This window comes from Rhinichthys klamathensis, unplaced genomic scaffold (assembly GCF_029890125.1).
Source record: "Rhinichthys klamathensis goyatoka isolate OS25496 unplaced genomic scaffold, OSU_Roscu_1.1 h1tg000310l_1, whole genome shotgun sequence".
NCBI classification, from domain to species: Eukaryota; Metazoa; Chordata; class Actinopteri; order Cypriniformes; family Leuciscidae; genus Rhinichthys; species Rhinichthys klamathensis.
This window is the reverse complement of record NW_026606828.1, coordinates 1,328,564-1,349,940: the sequence shown is the minus strand read 5'-3', so window position 1 is coordinate 1,349,940 and position 21,377 is coordinate 1,328,564. Positions and strand designations below refer to the sequence as shown.

At 34.1% G+C, this 21,377-nt stretch overlaps 2 protein-coding genes across 3 annotated transcripts; both read right to left on the bottom strand.

Moving 5' to 3' along the window:
* Positions 1-330: 330 nt before the first annotated feature.
* On the bottom strand, positions 331-5,660 carry adal (adenosine deaminase-like). Of its 2 annotated transcripts, none has more exons than XM_056270972.1 (10): positions 5,552-5,660; positions 5,248-5,420; positions 3,762-3,822; positions 3,591-3,678; positions 3,427-3,508; positions 3,224-3,350; positions 3,070-3,150; positions 2,840-2,978; positions 972-1,072; positions 331-822 (listed from the first exon to the last, which is right to left on the bottom strand). In XM_056270972.1, the coding sequence occupies exons 1-10, from the start codon at positions 5,594-5,596 to the stop codon at positions 631-633; spliced, it is 1,089 nt and encodes a 362-aa protein (XP_056126947.1). In that variant the 5' UTR covers positions 5,597-5,660; the 3' UTR covers positions 331-630. The 2 variants fall into 2 exon arrangements, with proteins under 2 accessions (XP_056126947.1, XP_056126948.1); XM_056270973.1 differs by having other exon boundaries at positions 5,290-5,420; positions 5,552-5,659.
* Positions 5,661-6,141: 481 nt separating this feature from the next.
* On the bottom strand, positions 6,142-8,197 carry cplx3a (complexin 3a). The gene is made up of 3 exons (XM_056270977.1): positions 7,860-8,197; positions 6,833-6,920; positions 6,142-6,757 (listed from the first exon to the last, which is right to left on the bottom strand). Exons 1-3 carry the CDS (start codon positions 8,015-8,017, stop codon positions 6,533-6,535), a joined length of 471 nt encoding a protein of 156 aa, XP_056126952.1. The 5' UTR covers positions 8,018-8,197; the 3' UTR covers positions 6,142-6,532.
* Between the last annotated feature and the right edge of the window lie 13,180 nt (positions 8,198-21,377).

Here is a 21,377-nt window from a genome sequence, read left to right as displayed (position 1 = left end):
GATGGTAGCCATTGACTTCCATAGTAGAAAAAAAAAAAAAAAACCATGGAAGTCAATGGGGCCCATAAACATTTGGGTTACCAACATTTGGGTGAACTAACCCTTTAACTGGAGCAAAAACACACCAAAACGTTGCATGAGCCCATGAGCAAGAGAATTAAACAGATTTTCTACTTCTGTTTTCATCCAACCAGATACTGACTGCGCAACATATGAAAATAAGAATGTTAAGAACTTTTTTCCCCCAAATATGGAGTATTTATTAAGAAGCAACAACAAAAATTGTATTGAAAATGTAAAATGAAATAGACCACTTTCATAGAAGCTGTGTAATTAATAAACGTATATTTAAAATTGTTGTATTAATATCCAATATTAAAAATAACAATATTTATATTCCAGAAACCTTCAATAGTCTATGATAAATATTCAAATCAATTTAATTTAAACAGTCAAACTCTGTTTCACACAACACAGGTAGTTTATATGTTAGTTCAGATATTAATGCAGCGTGTGCTTTGAAATTGAGGAAACCGACATTAGCTGCAACAACGTGCCTTCGTTTTATGAAAAGCCACCGTTTCGGCTCTCTGAGGTAGGACTGTTGGTGAAGTTTACAGCAGTCATTCCTCATTGGAGAATCTGCTGTTTGAGCTCCGCCCATTTCTTCTCCAGCATATTTTTGATTGGCTCAGGGGCGAAGGTGTATCCAATGGCCTGCTGGGAGAGATTCCACATGGCCTCCTGAGTCAAACCAAAGGTGGAGGCAGCCAGCTGGTACTCCTGAGAGAGATCCGTGCAGAACACACCCTTATCATCCGTCTGACGGGACAGGAGGAGCAACAGGCATAGTGTTATTTTCTAATAGAATTTATAAACACTTTTTAAAAAAAGTTCCTTTGCATTCATTTAAAAAGTGTCTGAACTACATAATAGTGTGTATGTGTGTGTGTGTGTTAGGGGGAACTCACGCAGAGAACACATGGGTGTCCTCGCTTATACCAGTACTGGAAGTGATGCTTCTCATATGAAGGCACTGTTTGACCTTTGACATTAGAGGTCAAACACAGCTCTGTAAAACATGAACGGGAATTCTAATAGAACACTAGATATATACACTCACCGGCCACTTTATTAGGTACACCTGTCCAACTGCTCGTTAACACTTAATTTCTAAGCAGCCAATCACATGGCGGCAACTCAGTGCATTTAGGCATGTAGACATGGTCAAGACAATCTCCTGCAGTTCAAACCAAGCATCAGTATGGGGAAGAAAGGTGATTTGAGTGACTTTGAACGTGGCATGATTGTTGGTGCCAGAAGGGCTGGTCTGAGTATTTCAGAAACTGCTAATCTACTGGGATTTTCACGCACAACCATCTCTAGGGTTTACAGAGAATGGTCCGAAAAAGAAAAAACATCCAGTGAGCGGCAGTTCTGTGGGCGGAAATGCCTTGTTGATGCCAGAGGTCAGAGGAGAATGGCCAGACTGGTTCGAGCTGATAGAAGGGCAACAGTGACTGAAATAACCACTCGTTACAACCGAGGTATGCAGCAAAGCATTTGTGAAGCCACAACACGCACAACCTTGAGGCGGATGGGCTACAACAGCAGAAGACTCCACCGGGTACCACTCATCTCCACTACAAATAGGAAAAAGAGGCTACAATTTGCAAGAGCTCACCAAAATTGAACAGTTGAAGACTGGAAAAATGTTGCCTGGTCTGATGAGTCTCGATTTCTGTTGAGACATTCAGATGTTAGAGTCAGAATTTGGCGTAAACAGAATGAGAACATGGAACCATCATGCCTTGTTACCACTGTGCAGGCTGGTGGTGGTGGTGTAATGGTGTGGGGGATGTTTTCCTGGCACACTTTAGGCCCCTTAGTGCCAATTGGGCATCGTTTAAATGCCACGGCCTACCTGAGCATTGTTTCTGACCATGTCCATCCCTTTATGGCCACCATGTACCCATCCTCTGATGGCTACTTCCACCATGTCACAAAGCTCTAATCATTTCAAATTGGTTTCTTGAACATGACAATGAGTTCACTGTACTAAAATGGCCTCCACAGTCACCAGATCTCAACCCAATAGAGCATCTTTGGGATGTGGTGGAACGGGAGATTCGCATCATGGATGTGCAGCCGACAAATCTGCGGCAACTGTGTGATGCCATCATGTCAATATGGACCAAACTCCCTGAGGAATGCTTCCAGCACCTTGTTGAATCTATGCCACGAAGAATTGAGGCAGTTCTGAAGGCAAAAGGGGGTCCAACCCGTTACTAGCATGGGGTACCTAATAAAGTGGCCGGTGAGTGTATATATAATCTAGCAAGTATAGTATATATATATATATATATATATATATATATATATAAAGCAAGTAATTGTGGAATTATGACGGAAAATCAAATTAAATCAAAAATAGTACAATAAAAGTTTAAAAAATATTTATTTAAAGTTTATAATAGATTTATAATATTAGTGTTCGATTTACAATAATACACTTAAAATACACTTAATAACATAGTTAATAACATAAAATAGTGTTATCTGAAGTTCAGAAATAAAGATATTAAACTATTTAAAAATATTCTTTAAAGTTTCTTTAAAGTATTTCGTTTTGGAATTACGATGGAAAACTTGTCCCAAAAAAAAAAAAGTTTTAAAAATAATTCTTTAAAGTTTAAGTATGCAATTTCGGAAAAACAATAGAACACTATATAAAAAACCTAAAATAGTTAATAACAAAAATAAAATAGTAAAACAGTTTTAAAAATAATTCTTTAAAGTTCAAGTATGCAATTTTGGAATTAAGATGGAAAACTCGTACCAATAGGAATATTTTGTTTGCAAACTTTCTCCACAAGACTGTCCGATCCACCGACCTCAGGATGTAGGAAGGTTCCGTGGCCGATTCTATCAGGAGGCAAGTTCAACAACAGCTCGGACTCATCTCTCTGACCAGGAACCTGAAATACACACAAACTCTGGCGTAAACCACGTAAAAGCATTCATACCAAAACAAACTTACGATATGGAGATGTTTCCATGTGCTCTGACCTCTGAGAGGTGTAGAGCCAACTTCAGACCGCAGTTCTTGGCTTTCTGAAGTGCAGAGAGCAAGTCTTTTCCATGACCGACCTGTATGATCAAAGATATGGAGACTGCAGCCCAGAAACAAGTGGAGTATGATGCTATTGCAATCTGAACTCACGGTTGGATCTCCACTGAGGTCAAGTCCGACTACTATTCCATCACTGGAGAGCAGGAAGTCTTCTGCCAGCTTCACGGTCTCCATTGCAACCTCAGGCCCGTGTCTGCGGTCCACAGCCACGAGAAACCTGTTCAAAAATTCAAGCGTGCAGTAGGTGACCACGAAAACATCTAGAAAATACAGAATTAATATTTAAACATTACCTGACATCAATGTCAACTTCCTCTTGTTTACACTGCCGGATGGCTTCCAGCACAGTTTCAATGTATCTTTGTTTAGTGAGACCTTTTTGTGACAAAAATAAATGTCAACAATAAGCAGAAATGAGCTGCTAATAATTGTTTGACATATGAATTGCTTCCAGTACCCGTTTCAGTCACTTCCCGTGGCGTGCTACGCAACTCCAAGTATTTTACGCCATCTGCCGCAAACTCTTGAATGACTGCTTTAGCAACCTATTTAATAAGAATAATTCCTTTTTTTTTAATTTATTCTTATACATGTAAAAGAATAAAACTTTGAGCAAATGTTGCTTTACCATTAGGATGTCCTCTTCTGAATCAACCAGTTGATGAATCACTTTAAACACTTGAAAACACCTGATGGAGAGATACACTAATTTAAAAGCTCACTCGTAACATCAGGATTTAGACTAGTACACTATGCCCCGGTTTCACAGACAAGGCTTAGATTAAGCCATGATTACGCCTTAGTTCAATTAGAACATTTACGTAGCTTTTATAAATGTGCCTTAGAAAAAAACATCACTGGTGTGCAACTTGAGACAAAACAATGGCACTGGCATATTAAAGGTATCAGTACAAGTTTCTTTCAGTTAAAACAGCTCAAACATGCATTTTAGTCTGGGACTAAACCGGGGATAGTGTGTACTAATCTAGTTGGCAAACAAGCAATGTCTTCATCCAAATATGTATACATTCCTACTCTTTTTTAGTTAGGAAAAAACAGTGATTCAAGAAGTAGGCCTATGTACTTTTCACAGTATTCATAAAATGGTAGTCAAAAAATTACCCAAATAAACTACTTCTGGCAAATGGTCAATTTACTATCCCATGAGACGTCAGGGAGGAGTTGTGAATGGCAGTGAAGCGATACAACTGAAGGTCACAAATGCCCGACTTTTAATGGTCACTCCTTCTTTGATAAATAATCCTCCACGTAAATCAAAATGGCTTAAACCTTACCATATCATAGCACAGCATCTGGACATTACCTTATAAATATTTTATTTCTAAAATAAATAAATAAAATACAGAATTATTAATCAATATTATCCTGTAAATGCACTGCAGCACTGTGTGTGGGTGTGTGTGTGTGTGTATATATATATATATATATATATTGTATGTGGATATCAGTCCATGATATCAACTTTAAAATTGGACATGGCAGGGGGAAAAAAGCTTTAAATGTAGAACCTTAAAACCTTACTATTTTACTGAAAACAAAATCACCTCATTAATACTTTAATTATTTTAGCAAAAATGTTACATTCCCAAGTCAAGAATAACTAATTAACCAAACAAAAAAAACTTACATAACATTTTAAGGACCTTTTGGAACATGAGAACCCAGAATAAGAAACTTACTTATGAAAACAATACAAATACCGAAAGTCTAATTCATGTCTCAGCCTAATGTTACATTTTTGTTTGTAAGCTTTTCATAGCTGTTGTTTATTCTGTATTATTGTTGTTGTTTTGTTCTTTATCTCACATTCTCTGTATTGTACGTTCTTGTACTGTATTTGACTGTAATTACAGAACTAAAAACTAAATAAATGACGTTGACAACTTGACGGATGTAGTAAGTATGGATTAAATTCATTCTACACACATTAATACTACATAGAACGAACGTCTTTGACGGTCGAGAAGTAACGTTAGGTGTTTTTGGTTTTTCAAAAGTACCTACTCAGAGTGAGAGTGTGCTATTTCAAACGTATTTCAAATTTATTTTCAGCACTAACGTTACATGTTTGTAATTGTCAAAACATTATAAACCCGAGTCTGTTCATTTGAAGTGTGCAGGTGTTTGATACGGACTCGTCCAGTGTTCGGCGCTGTCCGCGGCGGATGGCGGTCATGTTGTGCTCAATGTTCAGATGCGGCTTGCGCTGAATCAGCGTCTCCATAATCTCAAAACTGACTGATCCGTTGAGATGCGCGTGCAGCTCCTGAATGAAAAATAAACACTGTATTTGACTTCATTATCTATTTTTATTAATGTATATAAATAAATAATTGGGATGAGCTCATTAAAAGATCATCTCTGTTTTATTAACGGATCTATTTTTGTGTTTCCTACCACTTTGGGCAGCTGACGATAAAAGAGATCCGCTTCGGTGTCCATCGACGTTTCCGTCACGTGTGTGAATTTCAAACATCGATTGAATGACACATGGAGAGGGAATGTTTTTCCTGGTGCACCAGCTCAGTTGCGTTACACAAATGAGTCTAAGAAAACATCGACTTTTTACAGTGGTTCCCTTATTGATTCAAATTAAACTGTCTAACGTTACTTAGTTTTTATTTCAGTTTTATTTATTTTAGTACTTTAATTTATTTTAGAATAATAGTAAATGTAGTAAATGAGCAACAAGGAAGCTGAAATAAAATAAGTTTAATTGTTTTTAATATTTTATTTCAGTTAACATTTATTATAGTCAACAAATGTAAGTCAACCCTGACTGACATCAAATAAATAAAATGTATACAAAAAGAAATGTAAAAAAATACTGTTTACAAGTCTATATTTAGGTTCTCTTTCACCTAAAAAATAACAATTCATGTTTTACCTACACACTTCACGTAAATACATCAATATACTGAGTACATAAAAAGGTTCAAATACATAAATACTGTAGTTTAATAGTATAATTTAAGCAATTGCGTATTTTCTACTTATTATTAATATGACAGGAATACTGTATTTTGTAACATTTTCTGGCTAATTTAAAGTAGATGTAGAATAGTCAATCACATATAAATAAATATAACATTTTAAGCACTAAAGAACAACAAGTAGAAAGATGTTAACTGATAATTATTGCCTTAAGACAATGTATACAGTGTGGCAAACATTATTTGCGATATTAACAAACATTTCAAATTTATATATGATTGCTTGGCTTCGGGTAGGAGCTTGTCTTTCACAAAGCATCTCATTAGGCATGCTGTTTATGTTTCTGATTTATTCCCTATATTCTCCCTGAAGTCATCGGAGCCGACGAAACACATGATCCTCAATTAGCAGTCCAACTCTGGGGTGCTCGTGTGCCTGGCTGGATTACATGACATCACACTTTTCAGCCGACTGTCTAATGTCTTCGAGGGTGGACTGGGCCTTCTCTTTTAACTGATCAATATCTACGTTCTGAATGTTGGTCAGCTGACCCAGGACAGACTGCTTGTTCTCCTCCTCCTGGTTGTCTTCAGCGATCATCTTGGCCAGTTCTGTGGGCAACTCCACGTCGTCTGCCGCAGCCTGAATTTGTGTGTCGTCCAGTTCACTCTGTAAATAAAAAGTACAAGTTAATAATGAAATAACAATGGTTCATACAGTGCATTTTATTAAAGCGATGTTTACTTTTGGAAGACGATATTTTTCCCTGAAGTGGCTCCTGACTGTGGCCCGTTCAGCCTTCTTCTGGGCAAAGCTGGTATCCCGCTCCAACCTAGATGAAAAATAGAAGCTAGTTTGAAACGTAAAACTTTTTTTTTTTTTAATAAAAAGATATTTAGCTTAAACATGATTCCCTGAAATGTATAATTGATATCAATATTCAATCATCATAATATTATCAATATGAAATTGTGTTCAGTGTGCATTTGAACTTTTTTATGTCTAGGACAATGTAATACGATGCCATTCAAAAATGCACACAATAGACAAAAAACAGCTGCATGTGCATTTCTGCAGAGGAGTCACTGTCCTCAAGGCCAAACTAGAGAAACACGGATCTGGAGAGCAAGGTGACATGCACTATTGATTAAACCACAGAAATACAGGAAGCTGGAGATAAACATTGACCTTCTTGGCATCTCCTTGTATTACATTTGAACAAGTGACTGTGCAGCTTGTGTATTAAATTCAAACAGGAGGGAAAGGGTCCTCGTAATATATATATATATATATATATATATATATATATATATATATATATATATATATATATATATATATATATATATATATATATATATATATATATAATTATATGTTTAAAAATAATTGTTATTGTGGGATTCAACCAGGTTCTCATTTAATAACATTCATCTGTGTCTGGGAGGAGCCTCCTTTTTTTGTAAAGTGGAATATATATATATATATATATATATATATAATAAAATAAATGTCTGAAAATGTATCTGAAAATAAAATTAAAACCAATTATTTATAAAATATTTATAAAATTATTAAAAAAAATATATATATATTTTTAAATAACATCATATTCATTTGCTATTACCAAACTAACTAAAAATGGAGGGGAAAATTATGAATATATTATAAAGATCAAATAAAATACATTTTATTGATAATGTTAAAAAATATCAAACATTTAAAATCACATTATTTGGTCATGATGACCATAGTAAATGCAGAGTCTTACTTCTCCTCCGCCAACTGTTCTTGATATTGTTCAAACTCTTCGTGTGTCATTCCTTTTGCTGCAGCCTCGGTCTTTTCTCCTTCTGGCTTTTCTTCTCCAAGACCCCCGGTAAGATCCTTTAGCTGCCCCCCTATCATGTGTTTAAACATAAAAGCCATTGTTTTTCTGCAGAATACAGATATAAAACGCCTGTTTCTTCGGATAATGTGCCAGTCGCTTGAGAAAGTCTAGTTAACTCGTCACTCGTGTGAGAAGAAAACAAAAACGCGAAAACAAAAGTAGCCGTGATGTCTTCCTTTCTTCCGCTCAATTCAAGTTCTAGCACTAAATATTCATAACCTGTACAACGCGGAGGAATCTCTCTCTCTCTCTCTCTCTCTCTCTCTCTCTCTCTCTCTCTCTCTCTCTCTCTCTCTCTCTCTCTCTCTCTCTCTCTCTCTCTCTCTCTCTCTCTCTCTCTCTCTCTCTCTCTCTCTCTCTCTCTCTCTCTCTCTCTCTCTCTCTCTCTCTCTCTCTCTCTCTCTCTCTCTCTCTCTCTCTCTCTCTCTCTCTCTCTCTCTCTCTCTCTCTCTCCTCTCTCTACAAAGCTATGGTATAAAGTAACGCACGACTTCTTCTGCATACATGGTTGAAGGTGAAGCTCAAAAACATTGCTACATCATGAACTAACGATTTTTATTTATTTTTTTAGCCTTTGGTGACTTTTGCAGAGACATATATTTGATGTCTGGCTATTTTTTCTTTCATAAAATTAAGTGCACACATGGCCTAGCTAATGTTTTGTTGTGGACAGTACAAGCTTTCTAAAATGTGCTTTTTGTTCTGAATTTGTTGCACACACCACTTAGTGATTTTATAGTGTGCAATATAAAACAATACTGTTCTATTTCACAACATTTTGTGTATAATGTTGCCAAGATTAAGTTTGTCAATTACACAGTTTACGCAGGGTTCAGTGGGCAGTGAAATGCTGTGATGAGGCTCAATTTCATAGCAACTGTGCCAAAAAACACATGCATGAGTAACATTGAGTAAGTTAAAATTGATGTAAAATGGGAGATATACAGAATGGAAATACTATATATATATTAAATATTTTGCTATAAGATGTTTCTACACTGTAAAATGTTGCTGCCTTACATTTTTAAGTACGATCAACTTGGATGTTTAAGTCATTACTTAAATGACATTAAACTGACTTTAAAAAACGAGTATAACATAAAAAGTTGAAAATTGCTTAACTTATTTTGATGAGTTAAAGAAATGTAAAAACATATGTTGTCATAACTTATTGAGCATATCATTTTTTTTACAGTGTATAGGCCTACTGTATATCAGGTGTGTTTTGAGGAAATATATACCTTTATAAAGACACTACACCAAAACTGCTTGCTTACAATCAAATACTGTATATTTGAATTGTTAAGAGACAAGAAATACTTCCATTGGTTTAGCTTGTTTTTTGCGTGCTCCGTTAATGACAGCCTGTATGGCAAGCCGTTTTAGCTTAAATTGTACCCAGCCTTACTTGTTGTAATTTCATTTTTACTAGTAAGAATTTAATTAGAGAACTTTACAATTCAATTCGTACTAGTAGCAATTACAATTAGAGAGCTCTCTAATTCGATTCTTACTAGTAAGAATGTAATTGCAGAGCTCTTTAATTGAATTAAAGAGCTCTGCAATTGCATTCTTACTAGTAAGAATTAAATTAGAGAGCTCTCTAAATCAGTTTTTACTAGTAAGAATTACATTAGGAGAGCTCTTTAATGCAATTATTACTAGTAAAAACTGATTTAGAGAGCTCTCTAATTCAGTTCTTACTAGTAAGAATGCAATTGCAGAGCTCTTTAATTCAATTAGAGAGCTCTTTAAAGACCCACTCCGATGAAAATAATGTTTTTCTAGGTGTTAACATGTTCTTGTGGCATTTTTCTGATGTTAGAGGACATATCTTGAGAAAAATCAGCTCAAAGTTGTATTTCTGAGTATTTCTACATTCAAATGGCTGTGAATCAGTAGCAGACGCTAAAATGCTGGCTAAAATCGACTGGAGTTGTGACGTAGTAACTCCACTGGGCGTCTCCACACGCGACGTCTTGGAGTGAAATAATGATCGGTGATCGGTGATAACTTTGGATAATAATAATTAACGTGTATATAATACTGTTGCCCCACCGGTATTTGGGATGTAAGCTAGCGGGAGAGACAGAGCTCTCAGCAACGGGCAGGGGGAGGGTCGTCTCCGTGCCAACGGCTCCGCCCACAACGCAGAGGCGAATTGCTAATGAGCTACTGCCGCTCTGCTGAAGCGAAGTCCCAGAAAACGGCACAGGTTTTGTGATTTTGGCTAAAAATGGCATAATCATAATTTAAAGACCACTGGGAATGTTTAAAAATAGCTCAAAATATGATCGGAGTGGGACTTTAATGCAATTCTTACTAGTAGGAATTCAATTAGAGAGCTCTACAATTCAATTCTTACTAGTAGCAATTACAATTAGAGAGCTCTCTAATTCAATTCTTACTAGTGAAAATACAATTAGAGAGCTCTCTAATTCAGTTATTACTAGTAACAATTACAATTGCAGAGCTCTCTAATTCAATTCTTACTAGTAACAATTCCAATTAGAGAGCTCTACAAATGAATTCTTACTAGTCATATGTCTCCATTGACTTCCATTCATTTTTAATTACAGAGCTCTTTAATTGAATTGTTACTAGTAAGAATTACAATTAGAGAGCTCTACAATTGAATTGTTACTAGTAAGAATTACCATTAGAGAGCTCTCTAATTCAATTGTTACTAGTAACAATTCCATTAGAGAGCTCTCTAATCCAATTATGACTAGTAACAATTACAATTAGAGAGCTCTCTAATTCAATTCTTACTAGTAACAATTTAATTGTAGAGCTCTCTAATTGAATTGTTACTAGTAACAATTACAATTAAAGAGCTCTGTAATTGAATTATAGAGCTCTCTAATTGCATTCTTACTAGTAACAATTCAATTAGAGAGCTCTCTAATGCAATTGTTACTAGTAAGAATTACAATTAGAGAGCTCTCTAATTCAATTCTTACTAGTAACAACTCAATTGCAGTATGGCAAGCCGTTTTAGCTTTAATTGTACCCAGCCTTACTCGTCGTAATTACATTTTTACTAGTAATAATTCAATTAGAGAGCTCTACAATTCAATTCTTACTAGTAACAATTACAATTAGAGAGCTCTCTAATTCGATTATTACTAGTAACAATTACAATTAGAGAGCTCTCTAATTCAATTATTACTAGTAACAATTACAATTAGAGAGCTCTCTAATTCAATTCTTACTAGTAACAATTACAATTAGAGAGCTCTCTAATTCAATTCTTACTAGTAACAATTATTATTAGAGAGCTCTCTAATTCAATTATTACTAGTAAGAATTACAATTACAGAGCTCTCTAATTCAATTCTTACTAGTAACAATTGCAATTAGAGAGCTCTACAAATGAATTCTTACTAGTCATATGTCTCCATTGACTTCCATTCATTTTTAATTAGAGAGCTCTATAATTGAATTGTTACTAGTAAGAATTACAATTAGAGAGCTCTCTAATTCAATTATTACTAGTAAGAATTACAATTAGAGTGCTCTCTAATCCAATTCTTACTAGTAACAATTACAATTAGAGAGCTCTCTAATTCAATTCTTACTAGTAACAATTACAATTAGAGAGCTCTCTAATTCAATTCTTACTAGTAAGAATGCAATTGCAGAGCTCTCTAATTCAATTATTACTAGTAAGAATTACAATTAGAGAGCTCTCTAATCCAATTATTACTAGTAACAATTACAATTAGAGAGCTCTCTAATTCAATTCTTACTAGTAAGAATGCAATTACAGAGCTCTCTAATTGAATTTTTACTAGTAAAAAACGAATTAAAGATATGTATAATTGGAGAGCTCTGTAATTGAATTAGAGAGCTCTGCAATTGCATTCTTACTAGTAACAACTGAATTAGAGAGCTCTCTAATTATAATTGTTACTAGTAATAATTGGATTAGAGAGCTCTCTAATTGGAATTCTTACTAGTAATAATTCAATTAGAGAGCTCTACAATTGCATTCTTACTAGTAACAATTGAAATAGAGAGCTCTCTAATTGAATTAAAGAGCTCTGCAATTATGGCAAGCCGTTTTAGCTTAAATTGTACCCAGCCTTACTTGTTGTAATTTCATTTTTACTAGTAAAAATTTAATTAGAGAACTTTACAATTCAATTCGTACTAGTAGCAATTACAATTAGAGAGCTCTCTAATTCAATTCTTACTAGTAACAATTGCGATTAGAGAGCTCTCTAATTCGATTCTTACTAGTAAGAATGTAATTGCAGAGCTCTTTAATTCAATTAAAGAGCTCTGCAATTGCATTCTTACTAGTAAGAATTAAATTAGAGAGCTCTCTAAATCAGTTTTTACTAGTAAGAATTACATTAGGAGAGCTCTTTAATGCAATTATTACTAGTAAAAACTGATTTAGAGAGCTCTCTAATTCAGTTCTTACTAGTAAGAATGCAATTGCAGAGCTCTTTAATTCAATTAGAGAGCTCTACAATTCAATTCTTACTAGTAGCAATTACAATTAGAGAGCTCTCTAATTCAATTCTTACTAGTGAAAATACAATTAGAGAGCTCTCTAATTGAGTTATTACTAGTAACAATTACAATTGCAGAGCTCTCTAATTTAATTCTTACTAGTAACAATTCCAATTAGAGAGCTCTACAAATGAATTCTTACTAGTCATATGTCTCCATTGACTTCCATTCATTTTTAATTACAGAGCTCTTTAATTGAATTGTTACTAGTAAGAATTACAATTAGAGAGCTCTACAATTGAATTGTTACTAGTAAGAATTACCATTAGAGAGCTCTCTAATTCAATTGTTACTAGTAACAATTCCATTAGAGAGCTCTCTAATCCAATTATGACTAGTAACAATTACAATTAGAGAGCTCTCTAATTCAATTCTTACTAGTAACAATTTGATTGTAGAGCTCTCTAATTGAATTGTTACTAGTAACAATTACAATTAAAGAGCTCTGTAATTTAATTATAGAGCTCTCTAATTGCATTCTTACTAGTAACAATTCAATTATAGAGCTCTCTAATTCAATTCTTACTAGTAACAACTCAATTGCAGAGCTCTTTAATTCAATTAGAGAGCTCTCTATTTCAATTGTTACTAGTAAGAATGCAATTAAAGAGCTCTCTAATCCAATTATTACTAGTAAGAATTCCAATTAGAGAGCTCTCTAATCCAATTATTACTAGTAAGAATTCCAATTAGAGAGCTCTCTAATTCAGTTGTTACTAGTAAGAATGCAATTGCAGAGCTCTTTAATTCAATTACAGAGCTCTGCAATTATACATATCTTTAATTTGTTTTTTTACTAGTAAAAATTCAATTAGAGAGCTCTGTAATTGCATTCTTACTAGTAAGAATTGAATTAGAGAGCTCTCTAATTGTAATTGTTACTAGTAATAATTGGATTAGAGAGCTCGCTAATTGTAATTCTTACTAGTAATAATTGAATTAGAGAGCTCTGCAATTGCATTCTTACTAGTAAGAATTGAATTAGAGAGCTCTCTAATTGTAATTGTTACTAGTAAGAATTGAATTAGAGAGCTCTCTAATTGTAATTGTTACTAGTAAGAATTGGATTAGAGAGCTCTCTAATTGTAATTGTTACTAGTAATAATTGAATTAGAGAGCTCTCTAATTGTAATTGTTACTAGTAATAATTGAATTAGAGAGCTCTCTAATTGTAATTGTTACTAGTAATAATTGAATTGTAGAGCTCTCTAATTGAATTATTACTAGTAAAAATGTAATTACGACGAGTAAGGCTGGGTACAATTAAAGCTAAAACGGCTTGCCATACTGCAATTGAGTTGTTACTAGTAAGAATTGAATTAGAGAGCTCTCTAATTGTAATTCTTACTAGTAACAATTGCATTAGAGAGCTCTCTAATTGAATTGTTACTAGTAAGAATGCAATTAGAGAGCTCTATAATTCAATTACAGAGCTCTTTAATTGTAATTGTTACTAGTAACAATTCAATTAGAGAGCTCTACAATTAAATTGTTACTAGTAAGAATTGAATTAGAGAGCTCTCTAATTGTAATTGTTACTAGTCATAATTGAATTAGAGAGCTCTGTAATTGTAATTGTTACTAGTAATAACTGAATTAGAGAGCTCTCTAATTGTATTTTCACTAGTAAGAATTGAATTGTAGAGCTCTCTAATTGAATTCCTACTAGTAAGAATTGCATTAAAGAGCTCTCTAATTGAATTAAAGAGCTCTGCAATTGCATTCTTACTGGTAAGAACTGAATTAGAGAGCTCTCTAAATCAGTTTTTACTAGTAATAATTGCATTAAAGAGCTCTCCTAATGTAATTCTTACTAGTAAAAACTGATTTAGAGATCTCTCTAATTTAATTCTTACTAGTAAGAATGCAATTGCAGAGCTCTTTAATTCAATTAAAGAGCTCTGCAATTACATTCTTACTAGTAAGAATCGAATTAGAGAGCTCTCTAATCGCAATTGTTACTAGTAAGAATTGAATTAGAGAGCTCTCTAATTGTAATTGCTACTAGTACGAATTGAATTGTAAAGTTCTCTAATTAAATTTTTACTAGTAAAAATGAAATTACTACAAGTAAGGCTGGGTACAATTTAAGCTAAAACGGCTTGCCATATTGCAGAGCTCTTTAATTCAATTAGAGAGCTCTCTATTTCAATTGTTACTAGTAAGAATGCAATTGTAGAGCTCTCTAATTGAATTATTACTAGTAAGAATTCCAATTAGAGAGCTCTCTAATCCAATTATTACTAGTAACAATTATAATTAGAGAGCTCTCTAATTCAGTTGTTACTAGTAAGAATGCAATTGCAGAGCTCTCTAATTCAATTACAGAGCTCTCCAATTATACATATCTTTAATTCGTTTTTTTACTAGTAAAATTTCAATTAGAGAGCTCTGTAATTGCATTCTTACTAGTAAGAATTGAATTAGAGAGCTCTCTAATTGTAATTGTTACTAGTAATAATTGGATTAGAGAGCTCTCTAATTGTAATTCTTACTAGTAATAATTGAATTATAGAGCTCTCTAATTGTAATTCTTACTAGTAACAATTCAATTATAGAGCTCTCTAATTAAAAATGAATGGAAGTCAATGGAGACATATGACTAGTAAAAATTCATTTGTAGAGCTCTCTAATTGCAATTGTTACTAGTAAGAATTGAATTAGAGAGCTCTGTAATTGTAATTCTTACTAGTAATAATTGAATTAGAGAGCTCTCTAATAATAATTGTTACTAGTAAGAATTGAATTAGAGAGCTCTCTAATTGTAATTGTTACTAGTAAGAATTGAATTAGAGAGCTCTCTAATTGTAATTGTTACTAGTAAGAATTGAATTAGAGAGCTCTCTAATTGTAATTGTTACTAGTAAGAATTGAATTAGAGAGCTCTCTAATTGTAATTGTTACTAGTAATAATTGAATTAGAGAGCTCTCTAATAATAATTGTTACTAGTAAGAATAGAATTAGAGAGCTCTCTAATTGTAATTGTTACTAGTAATAATTGAATTAGAGAGCTCTCTAATTAAAAATGAATGGAAGTCAATGGAGACATATGACTAGTAAAAATTCATTTGTAGAGCTCTCTAATTGCAATTGTTACTAGTAAGAATTGAATTAGAGAGCTCTCTAATTGTAATTGTTACTAGTAAGAATTGAATTGTAGAGCTCTCTAACTGAATTATTACTAGTAAAAATGTAATTACGACGAGTAAGGCTGGGTACAATTAAAGCTAAAACGGCTTGCCATACAGCCTGTGGGCTTGTTGATGAGTCATGAGTAATGATGAGCTGCCACTGTCACTTCTGTCCCGTGTCGAGCAAATCACAGGGCTGCTCAAGTGAAACACCTCGGTCTGTGCCAACTAAATGAACCACATTACAGCGTAAGGGACTGTGATTTACGCTATATGCTAAAAGGCTTGTCTACAGTCTTACAACTGTGGGAAAATGTATAATAAATACTTATTAATATAAAAAGTATATATGCAAATATATGCTAAATGATGCTTTAGGCTAAAGTTTAGCTTTAAGTTATCAAATCACATACAAAAGTCTCTTTCCTTGCCTGCTGTTTTAAAATTAATTAAATATGTATTTAATATAAGAAGTTAGAGCTGAATATATGAAATTTTAAGGTAATAATATTAATATAAACAACATACTGTATACTGTATATTGGTCAAAATATATTCATTTTGATCTTGACCTCTAACCAACACACACACACACCAAAAAGTTGCTGTTTGGATTTAAATAGGCAAATTCTTAAGAGTCAATGATTGTATCATTATTTCAGTGATTACTATGTTTCTAGCATGTTAGCTATATGTTTGGCAACAGTTCTTCTAACCCTAATTGAAGAAGAATCATTTTCACACATGAATCGGCACCTCTGAGTCCAGACCTTAAATTCATTGAAAGTCTTTTGGATGTGCTGGAGGAGACTTTACAGAGTGCTGGACTCTTGCATTGTCAATACAAGATATTGATGAAAATAAATGTTGTGATGTTATTTCCATAAATTTTAGGTCAAGATCTTGTTGACCATTGTCATCCTGGAAAATGGCCATGATGCGTCTTTCTACATGGTTGTTTAAGAAATGAAAAGCTACACACTCCATCAATTAGGGTTAGACGAACTGTTGCCAGACATAGTAACATGCTAGAAACATTATAATCACTGCACTGTAAAAAATAAAATGCCATTTTTACGGTAAAATACCGGCAGCTGTGGTTGCCAGAACTTTACAGTCAAGAATATGGTACAAACGTTATTGGTTTTACAGACTTAACTTAAAATTTACAGTAATAAACCGTATTTCATTATCTGATATAATGTTAATTTTCCAACCTATTTATGTATTAATATCTGTTTTGTACCATTGTATTACACTGACAACCAACATTCATCACAGCAGTGAAGAAAGTCACATGATAAATCATAGCTCATCAGAAGCTGCTCTTCCACGAAGAAGTTAGTATGTAGAAGCTGCACAGTGTTCTTCGCACAAACACTAAACAGCATCATGGTAATATATGAAAAAATCAAGCAACCAGCTGCAAAGCTTTTTTGAGTTTACTGAACTTCAGGACCTCTGTAGTTGAGCTTACTCGTTTATTTAAGTTGGACTGGTAGTTGGATGAACTTCGACCACTGAAGTTGAGTAAACTCAAAAATGCTTTGCAGCTGGTTGCTTGATTTTTTTAAGTTTACTCAACTTTTTATTTTTTACAGTGTACTAATGTAGAAGCTGCACAGTGTTATTCGCACAAACACTAAACAGCATCATGGTAACATATGAAATTTTAAAAATGCAATAAACATTAATTTAACAACATTAAATGTAACATAAAACTCTAATGTACATAACTGATAGAAGAAACAGTTATTTCAACAAAAATACATCAAATGTGAAGTGTCACGCAGGGAATTGTGGGAATGTCAATTTACGGTTTTTCACTGTAAATTATACGAGTTGTTCTTTTTCACTTTCAAAAACTGTAAATTTAACGGTATTTTATAGTACAATTACATTAAATGTACCGTTAGATCTATAACAGTTATTTACCGTATATAGTAAGGAAACTTTCTGTTAACCAATTAACAGTTTTTTACCGTTAAAATCACGATTATTTTTTACAGTGTGCATTAATGATCCAAACATAAGCATTTGCCTATTTAAATCCAAGCAATTTTTTTTGGCCGGGCAGTGTTAGATATAAAATGATATAAAAGTTTAAAATAAATCTTTCATTGTTATCTACATCTTGAATTGTAATACATTGACAAATCACTTTTCTGAAATGACATGAATAATGCATGTTTAAATGTCTTCTTTGGAGGATATGATGCCTTTTCCCAAAGACAGCGGTGAGTCAACGCTTTGTTCCATTTGGGGGAATTTTAACAATTACATTTGCTTTGAACATTCATCTTGCTGAATCCAACTGCTTTCGGATGTAAATCTCGGATAATATGAGAGTTTATTCAGAGACGGTACACTGAATTCATTATCATACATGCTTTAAACATGACCAGCTGCAATCTGATTTGTCCTCATTTGTCCAGTGAAGAATAAGAGGCTATATTGAATTACATTTATTCTCCAAACAAGCAGAATAGACTCTTTGCCAAACCTTTTCCAGCACTTGTTGTCTATAAGGGTCAATGATTCTCCAGATAAATGCCAGGGCATTGAGAAGGTTTTTCCCTCTTGCCTGAAGCAGTGCCCTAGCAGAGTCACTTCTCCGTTCAGCACAACCCTGAATCACTGTACTCACAAACCCTTCATGAGGCACATTTCTGGCCCAAATGCAAACAGCAGAGGGATGCGTTTTGCATGAGAGAAGAAGACTGTTATGAATGTAAGCATCGTGAGGACTCCACTTCTAGTGTTGATTGGGATGTACACTGGCATACGAGCTCCCTTAGGCTGGGCGTGGGTGAAGGCCGGTTCCGGGCCTGAGCCCAAATGTCATGGGAGAGATGTAAATGGGGGCTGACGAGCACTGCGGAGCATCTAAACCCACAGCTGGAGGAACTTTGGTATTTTAGAGAATCAAACATAGCGTGTCACTTAACGTTGCTCTCTTCAGGCGAACGCATGAACTCTGCATCTCACGGAGATAAAGACTGAAGGAACATATAAACCACTACTATTGACTGCTTAGGCAGGGATAGTTTCAACATTTCTGTTCTTCCCTCATAACATGAGATCAGAATCATTTCCTTTAAACGATACGGTTAAATTAAACACTTCTCACTGTCCCTTGGCAATGTCTTCCAAATAGGCCACAAAACAGAGCAAATCGTGACACATGCATGGTGACATCCACAGTCAAGCGTTCTGGCGTGAAGCACACAGGGCACCCGAGGGGGAAGCTGAAGTCCCGTCTCCCTAACTTACCTCATTCTTTCTTGTAAGGCAGGGAAGCTCGCTTGCTTGAAGTTTTGTAAGCATTTTCGGATCTCACTTTTAAGGGGAAGTGCTACAGGTCGTTTCCTTCCCCTTTCTTTTTAAATAAAAATGAAACCATTAAATCAACATATTCAATTATGCATTATTTTATATGCAATGAGTTGCGCGTCGTCTATCAAAGCATCTACCTAATGCATTTCATATTTTTTTATTTTAATATATATATATACATATATGCATGCACATTTGCATGCCACTAAAAAGTTAAATTAAATGAATAAAAACAATTATATATATATATATATATATAAAAATAGGCTATATATATATATAAAAAAAATAATCAACATATGTATACATATATACACATTTCAAATATTGCATTTATACTAAATACACACATAAATTTCATATCTATATATTTTAACAAAACACAACTTAAAATGTTTAAGAAAACACTTAATATGCATTCGTAAATGAGCATGTTTTTACTTTTTTTTTTACTACCAATTATAAATAAATTACAAACAGCATTTAATGCATGAATAAAATGTAATATTAAGGAAATTACTTTACTTTAGGAAAATATATTACCATCGCTGAGAATTTTTCAGAGGTGATGTAACAATAATATATCATAAAAATCAAATGTTAAAAAATTCTGTTGGCTTTTATTTTGGATGTTTTTTTTTTCTTCCTTTTCCTAAATGAAGAGAATTGAACAATTGAGAATTACACATTCAGCTAATCTAACCAATCAGCTCGAGACGAGGCCTATATGTATTCTCTCTCACCTCCCTCCCACGACAGCATCCCTCCACCACTCCAACTCCTCGCTCTCGACGGGTTCCTATCCCAGCCAGGGATATCAGGGGAAGGTACTCTGGATTTGGGCCAAATTCCAAGCTCGGAGCAGCCCTCCCCTCGGACAGCACGCCAAAAAAAATCTAATTATATGTGTGAACTCGTGAAAAGAGTTTCAAAATATTGTGAAAAGATAGCATTTCTTCCAAAATCATAATTTACGCATGCAGCCCCTAATTGTAGCTCCCCTAAAAAAAAAAATTCAAATATTTATCTATAAAAGAGAGAAATGCAAACATTTCCCTGTGTTATGTTTTCGTTCAAATGATCTTGTTGTAGACCAGAGGTGGATTCACCTTCACTGAAAACCACAAACACAGCATTTCAGTGGTTTAGGTTTCATTCTAGCTGCGCGCTCATGAATCTTCCTCGTCTTGATATCATGTTGCTGATGAGAAACATGCGCTGAGCACAAATACAGCGTCCTATATAGATAGACCAGAGAACAATCCTTTCACATTCTGGTGGAGGTGCATGATGTGATTTTAAAGACGTGACATACGTTGAGCGCATCTGGCATCGGTATTATTATTACCGTTTCACATACGTCTGTCAAAACCTTATGGTGAAAATCTTTCATGTGTCACGAGTCTGTATGGGTCGCTGCTAAACGGGCAGAAGTTTGTATAAATGACATGTTTCCTTGTCCATGTCTCTTTGACTGAACTTGAAAATGTTTGGTCACATTTAAGGGGACATAAACACACATTCAAAGCTTTTAGGCAGCCTTTTTATTTTTTTGTCATTTATCTTTTGTTTTTATCAAACTGTTCAGGTGGAATGATTTTATCTGAAATATGGCAGCAAAAAAAAAAAGAAGAGAAAAGCACCGCAAAGTCAAGTCCTTTGCAATAATCAGCATATAATATATAACAAATATTTAACAAATCTGTATTTGTGGCTTTTTTTGTATAATTTCTCTCTTATATTTTTTAATATATCTTTTTTTATTTTTAACTAAAGGGATAGTTCACCCAAAAATGAAAATTCTGTCATTTACTCACCCTCAAATTGTTCCAAAACTGTATGAGTTTCTTTCTTCTGCTGAACACAAAAGAAGATATTTTAAAGAATGTTGGTAACCAAACAGTGTCTGATTCTCATTGACTTTCATAGTTTTTTTTTTTTTTCATACTATGCAAGTCAATGAGGACCAGAAACATTCTTCAAAATATCTTCTTTTGTGTTCAACAGAACAAAACAAAAAACTCATACAGGTTTGGAACAACTTGAGGGTGAGTAAATGATGACAGAATGTTCATTTTTGGGTGAACTATCCCTTTAAAGCATTTCAGCTTCCACCCAAGCCACATCTCTTTTGAAAGGCCTACAATGTTTATATTCATCCTTTCTGGTTAAGAGGCTCAGACCGACATGTTTGGAAAGATGAGAAAGACAACAGGAAATCAAAGCGCTTTTACACACCATATTTAAAATAAAATAAAAAAACAAGCTCTGTGGCGAGACAGACTTCTGCCGTAAAGGCACTGTGAAATGGAAGAAAGATTCTCTTGTGTATTTCATTGGCTACTGGAACTGAAAACAGTTTGGGATGGACATACGGTTTCCCTAAGTGCCAATTATTGTTCTTGG